Below are 15,000 nucleotides of genomic sequence, written 5' to 3' on the forward strand. Positions count from 1 at the left end.
GTGGAGAATGAAAATTATGATGATTAGAACAACGAAAGAACCTGCCAATTGCAAAGCGAAGCATAAACACAAGAATCGAAATGTTTTGAACTCTTCTGCAAATGGATTCTTTCCATCGTTTGAGAGGTGAACGATATTATCAAATGGCTTTGTGGCAAAAGCATCAGAGGCTTTATGCTTGGCAGTAAAAGGCAGTCAACGTTCTTTGAGAAGGGAATCAATGCACGTCAGGGCAAGACTCTTAATCCAACCGAGAAGAGGTCTCATCTTTCAGTATGATGGACACCAAGCTGCCCCTGATATGTGCAGTCACTAATGAGAAGAGATTGATCATTTTCAGCGTACATACTCTTCCACGGTGTACATAATGACCGAAACCATTACTGAAATAACTTAGTGTTTGTCATCAATCTAGGTTTGCATTCCCTTGATGTGTTTAACGTCGAATTCAAAAGAATGAAAAAGACAAAAACAAAACCAAACGCGAGTGTCGCTCATGAACCCGAGAGAAAAATAAAGAAGAAAAAGACAGTAATGTGAGAAACGGCAGATGCAAACAGCATCGACCATCTCCCATCGTGTTTGAAAGTCACAAGAGGATTCTTCATCGATCGAATGGCTGCAGAATGAAGCGGAAACCACAGAAGGGTTCTGCACAATTTTAAAAATGGGTTCTGCACAATTCAAACCGTTGCAATCTCCCAAATGCAGACATAAACACGTCTCTCTAATGGCAGAATGCACTCAACATACTGAAGTAGCAGAAAAATACAAGTTAAGTGAGTAAGTGTTCCTAGACCATTGAGGAAACCTGAAAACGCACATCACGTGGTTCAAACATTCAAGCCGATCCGAATCATCAACGAAAGGATCACCCACCTCTCTCTGCAGCACCATCTCCTTTGTAAACATCGTGGCCTCCTCATTATAGGGCTCTCCTTCTGTTACGCCTGCCTGGTTATTTCTCACTCCCCGGGGACATTCGATACCTGCCGTAAAGCGAGATAAGAGACAAAAGTGATGATTTACAAATGAGTCATTTAAAAGATGAGGCAAAATATTTCAAAACAGCAACTGGCGTCAGAGAAATCCAATCTTGTCACTTGAGAGATATCTTAATCAATTGGATATTTGATGGATGCTGATAAATGCAGTGAGCATCCGCGTCATCGCTGATGAAAAAATTTACAAAGTGTAGAATGTCTCAAAATATCTATTGGAAGAGGAAGTCAAATCAACTACTGTTATGAGATTGCAAGATAGGGAGCAACTTTGAAGAGGAACTCTTGCCAAGCATCTCAGTAGGCGGGGGGAAGTCACAAATTTGTTTGAGCACAGCTGCACCAGCAAAGCTTGCAGTCACTCTGGTTTGCTCAATATCAACAATAAACAAACAATTTATCACAAGCAATAAACTGGTAACACCACTGCTGGTCAGATGAACCAAAAGCAATTAATTTAGAGTCTAAATAAATTGAGAAAATGAATGCATGGGCACTTCCAGTACCGTGGGTTGGCCATTACATTCCAATGAAGAACCAAGAAAAAGAATGGCTCGCTGCCCCTGATTCGATGAAACGCTCAATCAATCAGTCCAATGTTGTGGAAATGGTCATTAAAGCTCAGTTAATAGCCCTGCTGTGTGACCCTGTTACTGTCGGAGTACACAATGTCATCTGGACCTTCAACTTTAAGAACAAAGAGCAGCGATTTAAGCAGCCAAACAGATTTTAAAAGATAAAGCCAAGACATCGGTGACAAAACCTGTACAATGAGAAGCTTTCGGGCGATCCATACGAATCGAATCGACAGGTTCTCAAGCGAGCAGCAACTGATTAGCAATTGTGATTTTGCAAGTCATGTGAAGGTCTGCATTTTATTTCTTCACGGAATGCCATATTGCATCACACACGAGTCACCATATTTTGCCAAATGTTTGCAGCGGTCCACCTTTATCTACCGAGCAGGAATTATGATAAATTTGTACGAGCAGGGCTTTTTGGTTGAAATGCCTGGGCACTCTAAAAAAAGTGGCAATCTTGCGCAGATCATGATGAGAAAAGCATCATAAAGAATGGGGAGGATCAATTAAAACTGGAACCGAGCACGAACATCATCAGATACCGTCACGTATTCCACAGTCATTCCCAAGAAAGCCGACTGAAAATACAGATAGCATGAAAATGGAAGAACGAGAAACAGCTTGGCAAACTCGAGTTTGTTGCAATGCAAACCATCAATGCACAAACGAGATCTCACACCAAGACTCGTATGATATGAGGTTTTGAGTCACAAGGAGGCCTCATTTAGCAAGAATGCATTCGGTGGAAACACTTGCTGTTCTCCACCTCCCCACACTTCCAACTTACCATGGTGAAAGAAAAAATAATTAGCATGGCATAAACCATCACCACCATTAGCTCTACCCATTTAAAAAGCCATTGCGTAGGTTAATTTACACAAGCGTTGCACCTAATCAGATTGATGCAACCTTCATAATCCAGTGTGCAAAATCAAAAAGCTGAGAAGCTACATCTACAACCATAAATTGCCACTTAATTAAAAATGATAATTCTATCTCGAATAAAGAGGCTTTTGAACAAACATTCGTTTGTTTTTTTTTTAAATGAAAATGAATACGAGCAGACGAGAGATTTTGCATTTGAATGTCCTTCGGCTTTCAAAATGGAGACTGTTGGCCATAACCCCACTCCGGTTCTCAACAGACGCACCCTCTAACACGGAACCACCGACAGCAGCGCGTGAAATGGGCGACACACCATCACAACTGGAGAACGAACAGTTGCTGCCGTGTTCTTTTCATCGATGTGTCGAGATTCTGCCGACAATTAATGATGGATGTGCTAAAGTCTGCAGATGAAGTGGAAAGCAATTTGCTAATTATTCTATTTGGCAGCATGATCTGTTTGGTGGGGGCAGCTCATAGTGTGGGCTCACATTCAAGTTCAAAGAACTGATCTTGTCAACATTCATTCGAGTGCTATGACTGGTATGATACAGACGTGAGATCATTAAGCTTGTAGTCGACCCTCTGATCCAATAGCAAGGTCCTGACTTCATCTTTATAAATTAAAACACCCTTACAAACACCATGCACTCGATATAAATACTGAACTTCAGGATGACATCATCACAATCCTGGACTGGCCTGCACAATCCCAGGAATTAAGTACGATTGGACATGCTTGAGAGAATATCAATGAAGGTGTGTCTGTGTTCACAAAGCCCACCTACAGTTTCTTCATTTAATGGAAGTGGCCCCGGCCAAACAACGGCACAATGTCCCACATTGACGGCTGGATCGTCTGACTTGATAAATGCAAAAAATGTGGACAAACTTGGAATGGGCGTCAACGTTGCTCATGCAAAGCCAATTCATGCTCACCCGTCGGTAATCACCTGTAGACTGGCAACATTACCAATTTGAAATTCTCATTTCAAAAAGCAGTGTCGTTTTAAAAATCGCAACTTCAACTTTGGCCTCTACATCCATCAACTTTGTTGAGTGAATGAACAGTTGAAGGCTGCTGGTCCTCTTCAACCACGATACGAACACGTTTCAATGCATGATTTTTTTTTTTAAAACAACAACAACAATGTAGGCCTCAAAAGTTTTGTTTAATTTTAAGTGAGACGTATATTTTTTAAAGGGTACCCATGGGATATTGAACATCCTCCAGCAAATATGAGCGAACAGGACATTCAGATTTTGTCTCCTTTGAAGGACAACATAGTCAGTGATGTACTGGCGCTGCTTGCCAATCAGAGGGTTGAAAGTCGATAACGTTGGGAGTGGAACTGAACCCGATTAGACAGTTCAAAGGTGAGTACGCTACTCCTCGCAACTATCCGGTGGACACAGCGATCATGTTATCGCTGTGAAATAGCATTAATGAAAGGTTATCCCACAATTGATGGTGACATAACTATTAGCCAATTAAATCATTTTACTGGGAAATTGGATAAAGTGAAATGTTCCTGGAAAAAGCTTAATATACACTCTTCCTACAGGGAAAGTTGCATGGCATTAGTATGCTGTGATTCACCTCCTATTAAAAAAGCAATGTGATGCTTGGTGCTGTCACCCCATCTCCTCAAGTTGAGCTGATGGAATGCACCAACAGCATGAAGTACCAGGGAGAAGTGGTATGAACACCGATGAACAATTGATTATTGACAACCGAGACCCGAAGAGATCGTGTTAACCACTGTAGGAAGGCAGGTGCAGTCGACGTTTTCAGCGTTGGCATTTCGTCAAGGTAAATATTGGTCATGGGAAGCGAGGACCGTTTGAAATATCAGCCGCCCCTTGCTTCCTACAGCTGTGAACGCGCTCGTTTTAGGTGTTTACAAAATTAATTGCTTCAACCAAAATCCACTGTTTAAACAAAAGTAAAACTCCTCCGACAGTCTGACAGTCTCCGACACCAGCCTTTATGAAGAGTCGTACGGTATTCCATTTCCACTTAACACGTTGTTTATTCTGCTTTGTGGTCTTATCATTCAGTTTTGTGGTTGCAATCCAAGAAACCTCAAATGCCTGAACTCTACCAGTTTAACAGACACTGTGGTGGTCGTGCTTTATCAATTGATTGTTCATATTTGTTTTGTTTTTTTTTTTTCGACAAATAAATACTTTGGCACAAAAAAAAAGGTTTCACTATAAAACAACAAATGTGCATAATTAAAGGTTTATTTACTGCAAAAGGCACAATTTTCACTTTCGATTGTAAACCCTGTGCAAATGAACGAGATAATATGAGGGAATATGAAGCGTCTTTCAGAGGAAGACTTTGGGCTGTCGGAATGGCCGAGAGTTACGCACACTCGCCTTTAAGCTGTCTAGCCTGGGTTTGAATCCAGACCCAGCGATAAACTGTCATGCTGGTGTTTCACATGTTGGGCGATTCATCAATGTGCGTGCCGTCCTTCGGATGGATGTTTAACTGGCGTCCCATCTAACAGTATTGGTTGGTGGATGTTAAATTAGCAACCATTAGCAATTCAAAATTTCCTGTCCTGATTCACAGAGGTATTGGTATTGCATCGGCAATCATAGTCGTGCCCTCAGCCAATTATGCTACCCAACAACCTTGTGCTGCATCCGGAAGAAGAGCAGGAAAATACTTTCATGAGAAACCTTAAAATATGTTGTCTGAATAGCCTGGACAACACACAAAAACATCTAATTCCCAGTGGTAATGGTGGACAATAGACAAAATAAGCCTGCTGTTTGTTTCACGGTTAAGATGGCTGGCATTAGATCTTAGGGTCTCGAGTTCGAACACCAGGTGGGGATGACTCAGCCTGTCATCCTTTCAAGAACGGCGAAATGGGTACCAGTGTGCTGCTAGTATAAGGCACTGCATCAGCGGCACGGCCGTGCCCCCAGAAAATGATGCAACCAGTAGCCACAGGCTGCACACGGGAGCTTTAGACAAAATGATAATGTTCCTTGCCTTGGGAACCAAACCTTGCGTGAGCTTAAAAAGCCACAAAATATTTGAAATAAAACAAATCCGTAAACAAATACATAAACAACTGCAGCAATGCACAGGGAAACCGTTTGGAAAATATAAAATGATGAAACAAATGTACGAGGTAACGCATGCAATTTTCTTAGAAGAGAGGATAACCTTACTAAAACTTCATGCAGCAACAATCATGACACATTCTGTGAAATGTGTCACAAATGTGTTTGGAAAATCCTGCTCATCTTTTTGTTGACGACTCCAACCTTTGCCATAGAAACTCTCATCTTTGAAAGGCAGGCAGCAGCCTCTCCCACAACACACTCTATCTTTACTAAAGGACTGTCTATCGAACCCTTCCATCTCTTTCCTTAACAAACTTCTAGAAGAAGTTCAGTCACTCAAACATTTGGGCCTCACCATCAGCCATGATCTTTTTGGCAAACCATAAATCCAAGTTGGCCTCCAACTCCATGGGGCAAGTCTTTACATGCCAAATCTGAACTTTTATCAGGTCACAAGGCATCCAACTGTAGCTCAATTAAGTGCAGTTCTCCTCCTTTCGACTGGCTTCCCTTCCTCGCACCATGTACTTGTTCACGCTGTGAAAATCAAGGATCACAAAACCACTGGAATCCTCTGCGATGAAGTTGAGTCTCTGGCCCTGTTACTCTCGTATAGCAGATAGCTCAGTGGCCTGTCTTTCTTCTATCAACCCCATTCTGGTCTTGCAGCCTCTGCCCTTTCCTTCCTGCATCCTCCCCACCACCACCCAAAATTCAGCCGAACTGCTCGCCTCCAATGATTTGTACCTCTTTTCTCTCGCCTGTGGAACTAACTTTCTCAACTCATTGTTCCCTCAAGGGCTTCAAGATGGCTCCAGATAAGCCCCATGTATACTCATGATCGATCCCTTTCCAGGTTTGTTGTGCTTTATCCCCACTCCCTATTTTTGTTATTTTGTTCCATTTGTGTTTCATCCCGGTTTTTTTTTTTCCTTCCTCTTCTTGCTCAATTTGAGCTCGTTTCCAGCTGGTTCACCACCTGTGACCTCCCACTCCCGTTAATCTCATTATTCCCCACGGCCATTCTGCCAAGTGTCCTACCAAAGGCATGGCAGCTGTTCGTACCATTTCCCCCATATCCACTATGTTCTTCTTCTTGTTCTGTTATGTTCTGGTCTGTTCTGTGTTCCAGCTTTTCCATGAGCCTTGACTTTGTATATAAAAATAGATATTTGACAATCATAGGAATGATATCTTGAAATGTTTTCCCCTCATTTTACAAGGGTTGCTCAAGGTTGGATGACATGGCCATTTTACTTGAGAATGTGCAAAAATAATTGCTGGAATTCTGAGCTGATATCATCTAACCTTGAGCAAGGTATACAGGAAGTGGCATCAATGCTCATCAAAGAATCCTAGATAAAACCAAGATGTTGAGCAATGATCACACACACCACAGAACAGAAGTACATCATGAAGTTACATATAAAGGATGTCATTAAACACGTTGAAATTCACAACTTGGTGATGCACATAGTTCACAGTTGGGCGGTGAAGGTGGAAGTGAGTTCGAGAAGAGCCGTGAATTGTAAGCGATTTTCAGCACTCTCACATACACCCAATACTGCAGACATTTAATCAAGGAAATATTAAATGTGTTGAGTAGTTAATTATGGACAATTGTTTGCTCATGACATAGGCAATTGCACATTAATACGATGTCAGCATTGGAAGTCTTGAAGCCCTCATCCAAGTTAACCTGAAGTCCAAGGAGGTTGTAATGCAAGGTGGGTACCAAAGGACCATGTTTGATGACAAAGGCATCTCATTTGCCCATTGCAACAGAGCTTCTGGAATGCTAAAAGAGAGAGATATCTTGAAAAAGATCGAGACGTGTGATGAGACCTGGGTCCAATATTTTCAGGCTAAAGTGAAAGGATGAAATGGAGTAAAACCATTTTCAGGCGAGAGTAAAAAAAACTACAAACAAACTAGAGGGCTGTGATCGGAGATCGCCGATGGTTCCCGGCATAGCCAACTTGAAATATTTGCCAATTGGTATCACTTGTAAATTATGTCTCATGATAGAAATAAATAAATAAACAAATAAAGAGACAAAACAATAAATAATGGAAAAAGCAAATATTTGGAAATTGCAAAATATTTAACTAATTGTAAAATTAAATAATTGAAAATTGGAAGAAAACAAAATTGAAAATCAAAAATATATATAATTTTCAAAAATAAACGATGGATCAATGAATCTTCAAAAAGTGGGACACAATGGACACAAACAGGAAACAAACACAATGATGCTTCCCTCCAGGAAGAATAATTCAGGGTTCCATCATTAGCCACAAAGCTAATACCAAAAGTTTTCTTTTGTAAATTCACTGGTATAATTCTTGTGGAATCTCTTGAATGTGGGAAACCATCAATGAATACAATAGTCAGGGCCAGATTAAGAGTTTGTGGGGGCACTCGGCCATTTTGTGAGGGTGGTGGGGCCTGCAGCGTCGACACAGGCACAGGATCTCCGGACGTGTGAGGGCGGTAGGGATGTGCCAGTGCAGCATACACAGTCAATCTATCCCATGAACAAGTTACGCCACACACGGAAAAGGAAAAGCAGGGTTAAGCAATTGGTTCAGTTCCATCTACAAAACTTCAGTTTATGATCGAGGAACATCTTGATTTCAATTGAATTTTAGATTTTGAATATGAATCGGAAAACAAACCTGTAGTTTAACAGTATTTTCACTCTGAATACGTCCCGATCGCACAGGCACAGAGAGATGAGATAATTTTTACTCTGTCTGCATGTCTGGCAGTCAAACAAAATTGAAAATCATTCCAGACAGGAAACGTCCTGTTTTTAAGGATGTTCTAGAGAACACAAACAACAAGCATGAAGTAGTAATGTAACGTGTGAAAAGATAGCCCCGTGGGGGACTGACGGATATTTAAAATCCCCAAATCTGAGGAATTAGGGGAGGGAGCCCATGGCCCCCTTTCGAGGGGAGATATGGCTTCGGGAAGCATAACTTAAAGTTAGGGTATGATCACGATGCTGCATGGCCATTTCGGTCTGGATCCGGTTGTCGGTTTCTGAGAAGAATATTTTTGAATGAAAAACAAATATTTAAGGCAAACCCCCCTCTGCTTCATCCCCTTTAAATGGGGCATATCCGGATGGGAAGCACAACCCCATGATACCTCATTGTCCTGATGCATTGCACCAAATTTGGTCCGTATCACTCAGATAGTTGTGGAGATGTTTCAGTGAGAATGAGGGATTCGGGAAGGGGGCCAGAGACCTCCTTTCCAGGGAAGATACGGCCATGAGGAGCACAACTTAAAGTTAAGGAATGGTCCCGATGCCTCACGGCGAGTTTGGTCTGGATCTGTCTGGCGGTTTGAGAAGAAGATTTTTGAACAGAATAGCAATATTTGTGGAAAACCCCCCAATTTCACACTCTTTATACGGAGTGCATCCGGATGGGGAGCACAATCCCACGTGACATCATCGCTGTCCTGATACATCGTACCAAGTTTGATCCGTTTCTGTTGGGTAGTTTGTGAGAAGATGTTTCAGTCAAATGTTAATGGACGAACTTACAGACGGACACCGGGACATACTCTGAGCTTATTTCAGAGAAATACCCTAATAAGGCAGTGTAAAAGACACTGCAGCAACAGTGGCAAACCTCCAATAAAAATTCTCTCCAACAGCCTTTAAAATCTCAATTCAATTTTATCCACAAATCACATCCTCTGCACTTTCAAAACCCTTCTGTTTAGCCGCACTTGGACATGTTAAATAAGGTGGTGTATATAATACACTGCATCAACTATGGAAAAACTTTCAGAATCACTGTACTTTGTGTTCTACGGTGTCATTTAGAACAAAGTGTGGGGTAATGTATTCTATGAACTCTCCAGGTATCTATTTAAATTGTCTGATTATCCAATGTCTCTTCCCAAAGAGACATTATGTCTTCCCAAAGTGTGTGGTGTTTTTAACATTTGTGGGCTCTGATCTAACCGAACAGACAACTCACTCTCTCAATCAGTGCACTCATCACCACAAACATGCTCCTTCCTGACTCAGCACACCTCCCCCTCTCCCCAACCCCTCAAATCTTGAACCTCCCCCTTCCCACTTCCTTCGCCATACCACCACCAAGTCTCATCTCTCACCTCTGCCATCGCCCTCCTGCACCTTGGCCGTGCCAGCTCTCATCTTCTACCCTCCCTCTCAAAGCAAGCTTCACACACTTCCCCATCAAAGCTTCCCTCTCACCTTTCTCAAAAACTCCTCCCTCAACTATCCCCTCTCACTCTTCTCCCTCCAATCTCCCCCCTCACTCCCCCTTCTCAAAGCTGAAACCCCTCACATCCACAAAGCTGCCTCCTTCCCCTGCCCTCTCTCTCTTCCATCACATCACTCCACCTCCTCCAATCTTCAACTGCCCTCTGCACCTCTCATTAATCCCCACTGTACCTCAACCCATTACCACCGAGCTTTTCGCCTCCTCATCCGGCCCTCTCTCCCAACTCTTCTGCAACCCCCCCTCTCTTTCAACAACACTCCTTAATTCCCCCCTACCTTTCCTCCCTCGTCCTACCCTCCCCCTCTCGTCCCCTCCCCTGCACGCAAAGCCTCCTCCCCTCCCTCTTCTTTGACAATGTTGACCTCAAACCTGACAGATCTTTCCATTCAGATTGCCACTGGAAAACTAGATAATATGCTCAACAGAAACTTTCCTCCTTCAAGACATCTCTGACTTCTTCGTATCTCTCCCTGGTTACTCCCTCCTCTGGAATGGCAGACGTGAGCCCCTTCCTGGTGTCGGAGTTGCTTCTTTATCAGACTCTATTCCTCACTCTCCATGCAATGCCCTCACTCACACACCCCCAGGAATGCCTCTGGCTATGGTTTCCCCTCCACTCCTACTTCACGTGAATATATGCACGTGTGTGTGTGTGTGTGTGTGTGTGTGTGTGTGTGTGTGTGTGTGTGTGTGTGTGTGTGTGTGTGTGTGTGTGTGTGTGTGTGTGTGTGTGTGTGTTGTTCCGTCAACAAACACTGATGACTCCATTTAAATCTCTCTCTCCGAAAACATGGACCAACTTCTATCACCTCATCCCAACTCTCTCTTCCTCATATGTGGTGACTTCAATTGTCATCACACCAGTTGGCTAGGTGTGCGTACCTCTCTCACCTGCCATGGCACTTCAGCAAAAGACTTCTGCAACTCATTATGACTGACACGATCTGTCAACTTCCCGACCTGGATCTAAACCAACGGTACTCCATCTCTTCTGGATCTAATTTTGACCAATTTCCCTGAAAATATCTGTCGTTCTTCCTCTGGTCCAATCGGTTCATCTCACCACATGCTTGTCAAAGTTGACATCTCTCTGACTGTTATTAGAGAACTACCTCAGCGCAGTCGAGTCTGGCATTTCACTCAGGCCGACTGGCAGGGACTTCAAGCAGCCATCAAACTTTGAGATTGGTCTACCATCTCTACTTTCTCCAACATCAACTCATCTTGGGAATTCTTTCAAAGAAACTAGCACCGTCTCATGCACAGATTTATCCCATCTCATCTTCAGTTGTCCTACCCTTCCTCCCGCCCTTGTGGTACACTGAAGTACATGATACACTGAAGCTTGTGGCGAGGCAGTTGTCCTGAAACAACTTGCCTTCACCTCATGGAAGGCTAATCCAACTGAAGGAAATGTCAGTTCTTCCACAAAGCTCGGAACAAGTGTGTGTCTACCCTCAGGAGAGCCAGAAAACAACATCTTTCGAATTTGAAGTCTGAACTCACAAAACTGTCTCCCGCCTCCAAATACTGGTGGCGTCTCGTTAAATCCGTTTCTAGTGTATGTTCCCCATCCATCCCTTCCATAAATGGCCGCATAGCTGACAATGCATGTGAAAAGGCTAAATGCCACAACTCCGTGCTTGCTTCTAAATCTTGCGTCCCAAACCCATCGCTTTCTGTACCCACCTTACCCAGTCTTACCCAGCCGTTCCTGGATTCTGTGTCCTGTTCTCCTGACACGGTGGAGAGCTCACTGTCAAACCTCGACTCAGAGTCCAGACGGCATCAGCCCTCGTGTCCTAAAAACCTGCACTGCTGCTCTTGATCACCCTCACTCTGTTCTATTCACCCTCTCATTTGCTCAAGGTCATCTGCCATCTGCTTGAAAATCAGCAAACATCACTGCCAAGCATAAAAAAGGTGCAAAAACAGATCCCTGCAACTACAGACCAATCAGCCTTCTCCCAATCATCAGCAAGGTTATGGAATCCATCATCGCTTCAGACATCAAATCCTTCCTCTTCTCCAAAGGCTTGATTTCTGATCATAAATTTGGTTTCAGACCAGGTCACTCTACCCTGGATATGCTGCTTCTGCTCTGCCAGCAATGGATCGAGATCATCAATGCCAGAAATGAATTCAGAGCCATCTCTCGAGACATATCACATACTTTTGACATGGTCTGACACCCTGCCCTGCTCACCAAACTATCTTCCTTTGGTATCCAAGGCCATCTCCATGCATGGATCACTGATTTCCTCTCCTGTCACAGCCAACGTCTGGCTCTTCATGGAGTTCTCTCATCCCCTCTTCCTGTCCAGACTGGAGTTCCTAAAGGCAGTGTTCTGGGCCCTGTCCTTTTTCTCGTTTTCATCAATGATCTCTCTGACTCTTGAAAATCCTCTTTATCTCTTTGCTGATGACTCCACCCTCTGCCGCACCATCTGTCATCCCTCAGATCGGCAAGCAGCAGCCTCTTCATTCTCTGCAGATCTGGTTAAATTCAAAAGCTGGTCAAACACTTGGAACGTGTCTTTCAACCCTGACAAATCTCACACTCTCACAATGGCTCTCCGAAAGGACCATCTGGAAACCCAACCCCCCACCCCCATCTACTATCTCAACAATCCTCTTGAAGAGGTCCTTTCATTCAAGCTTCTGGGTCTCATTACCTGCCATGATCTTTCCTGGGAAAGCCACATTTCTAAGCTGGCCTTGAAAGTCAGTCGTCGACTGGGCATCCTCTGTTGTGCAAAGTCCTTGGTACACCTGAGCTCCTGACCACATACAAAGTTTTCACCCACAGCCTGATGGAGCACTGCTCTCCCTTCTGGGCTGGTGTTCCCACCTCTCACCTTTCTTGGTTTCACGCTGTGTAAACCAAGGCATTTCGGATCATCGATATCTCCTGCGATGAGGCGGAGTGTTTGGGTCTCTCACTCTCTCACCGCAGGCAGGTTGGTGGTCTTTCTATCTCCGAGCGTCTCATCTCTGGCCTCGCTTCCCCCAGCTGTCTGCAGTATGTACCCACCCCCCACCCCCCTCATATTTCTGCATGGCACTCAAGATCTGCCAGCAACCCCCTTCTGGTAAAACTACCAAAATCACGAATCACTGCTCACCTTCACTCTTTCATTCCGCTTTTTCCCCACCTTTGAAACAAACTCCCACACTCTCTTCAATCCTATTCTTCACTCCAGGTCTTCAAAACAGCTGTTCACCACCATGTCTTATCTTCTACCATCCAAAACCATGATCTTTTCTACCCCCGTAAATCTTATCCAACCCACCTCCTTCAAATACCCTGCTTTCCTTCCTGAAAGTCCCCATCGTTTAAGGACGTGAAAGTCCCTATAGTGTCCATCTTGTTTACTCCGTGTACCCAGTCAGTCCCATCCCTCTCCCTTCCACAGATCTCCTCATGTCTCTGTTCCACAATGTCTTTGTCCTGCACTCTCCTGCCCCTCTTGTCACCTGCTCCCCTTGTTGCACTTTCCGTGTGTAAGCTCTCATACGAGCCTTGACATTGTATCAAAAAAAAAAACAATGCAGAGATTGACAAAGGCTTCATCCCGAAGCCATATTTGCGAGGCCCCTTGAAACCCCTAACTGTCCCATGCCTTAATCTGGGTGTGACAATAGTGACCTTGGTACTGTGGAGCAATTTCATTCAAGCCATGTTGCAGACAATGTACTCCACAACAACTGCCATACAATGCAGAATGTCTTACATTGGCCTGTGTAAGCATTGGATTTGAACATCGTCACAAAAACAGAAAAGTCGCAAATGAAAACCTTTATTCCTTAAAAAGGAGAAATAATCCTTTAAAAGGAGAATGCCTTGAAATTTGGCCTCTTAATGGATAGTTTTTGATCGTTATTGCATTTTTGAGAGTATTTTTTTTGCTCATTCTCAAATGGAGCATTGTGTTTGTGGTTTGGCATTAATGGAGGATGGTTGATTTGGCAAACTTTGTGGTATTCACTGCATGCGTGACACACAATGATGACCTATATCCCTAAGGGAAGACTCACATGCAGGTAATGTGTCATACACTGATGTGCAGTTGTGTCTAGAAAATAAAATGCAAAAGCTGCACATTATATTGTGTGTGCAGAGTCGGAGGTTGCATCAAGTTCTCAATAAAAGAGAAACCACCAAACACAAAGTCCTTTCGATTATCATGCACAATCTCTTCAATAAATTTCAAAACTTTTTATTGGACCTCCAAGCCAGTGAGGGGGGGGGAGCCTATTGTTACCTCTGGCACCAAAAGGGGATGAAGATTATGCTTTCAACCCTGTCTGACTGACTGCCTGCCTGCCTGTCTGTTGGCACAATATCTCAAAATGTTATGGACAGATTTGGATGAAAATTGTTGGACAGCTTGGGTGTGTAACAAGAGAGAATTTATTCAATTTTTCGTGAAGATCCAGATCCAGATATGATAAATTAAAAAATTTTTAAAGTGATTCTTCACCGTTGAGAGATGAGGGGAAAAAATGACATATAACATTATAGTTCAAAAGGTTTTGGAAGGATTCTGACAAAACGTGGTGGACGAGTTGGGTCTGTGACAAGAACAAGCCGATTAGATTTGGGTTCAGGTCTGGATCTAGATCCGGCCTATCATTGGGAGACAAAACTAAAACTGTTCAGCCTGGAGGAGGTATGCACTCTACCAAATGCTGTTCTAGTTCTTGTTGGTGTTTCATTCTCATTATTTGCCCCCGTTGGACTTCGTCCGAAACGGGGGCTGATGGATTTGGTCTCGATTTTCGTGTCTGTGCGTGCGTCTGCAACCATATCTCGGACATGTATGAATAGGATTTTATTTGTACTTGGCCAAAGACTAAAAATGATGGCATACATATGCACATCATTTTGTTTGGCGATGCGATCAAAGATGGCTGTCTGGCGGCCATTTCAGTTGAAAAAACACCGGATATTGAACACGTCCTCAAACATTTCTCAGACACGCATTTACAGGTGTTGTTCAGACTTGACAAACAGATAATGCACGAGGGCTTACATTTATCTGCATGTCATTTTTTTTTCCTGAGATCGTGCAACTCATTTTATTTTGCAACCTGATCAAAGATGGCCGACTGGTACAGCGGCGGCCATTTTAGTTGGGGATGGGGGGGGGGGAAGCCCGGTATCGA

The 15,000-nt window shown here is 43.5% G+C and overlaps 1 protein-coding gene across 1 annotated transcript in view; it reads right to left on the reverse strand.

Moving 5' to 3' along the window:
- The window catches only part of SND1 (staphylococcal nuclease and tudor domain containing 1), a 657,386-nt gene that overhangs the window by 307,664 nt on the left and 334,722 nt on the right, over positions 1–15,000 (reverse strand). Inside the window, exon 10 of the mRNA XM_085884182.1 lies at positions 880–989. Coding sequence (XP_085740308.1) covers positions 880–989 — 110 coding nt within the window. The remainder of the gene's footprint in view (positions 1–879; positions 990–15,000) is intronic.

Source organism: Eptatretus burgeri, chromosome 6, assembly GCF_056783735.1.
Source record: "Eptatretus burgeri isolate ZD-2024b chromosome 6, Ebu_testis_v1, whole genome shotgun sequence".
NCBI classification, from domain to species: Eukaryota; Metazoa; Chordata; class Myxini; order Myxiniformes; family Myxinidae; genus Eptatretus; species Eptatretus burgeri.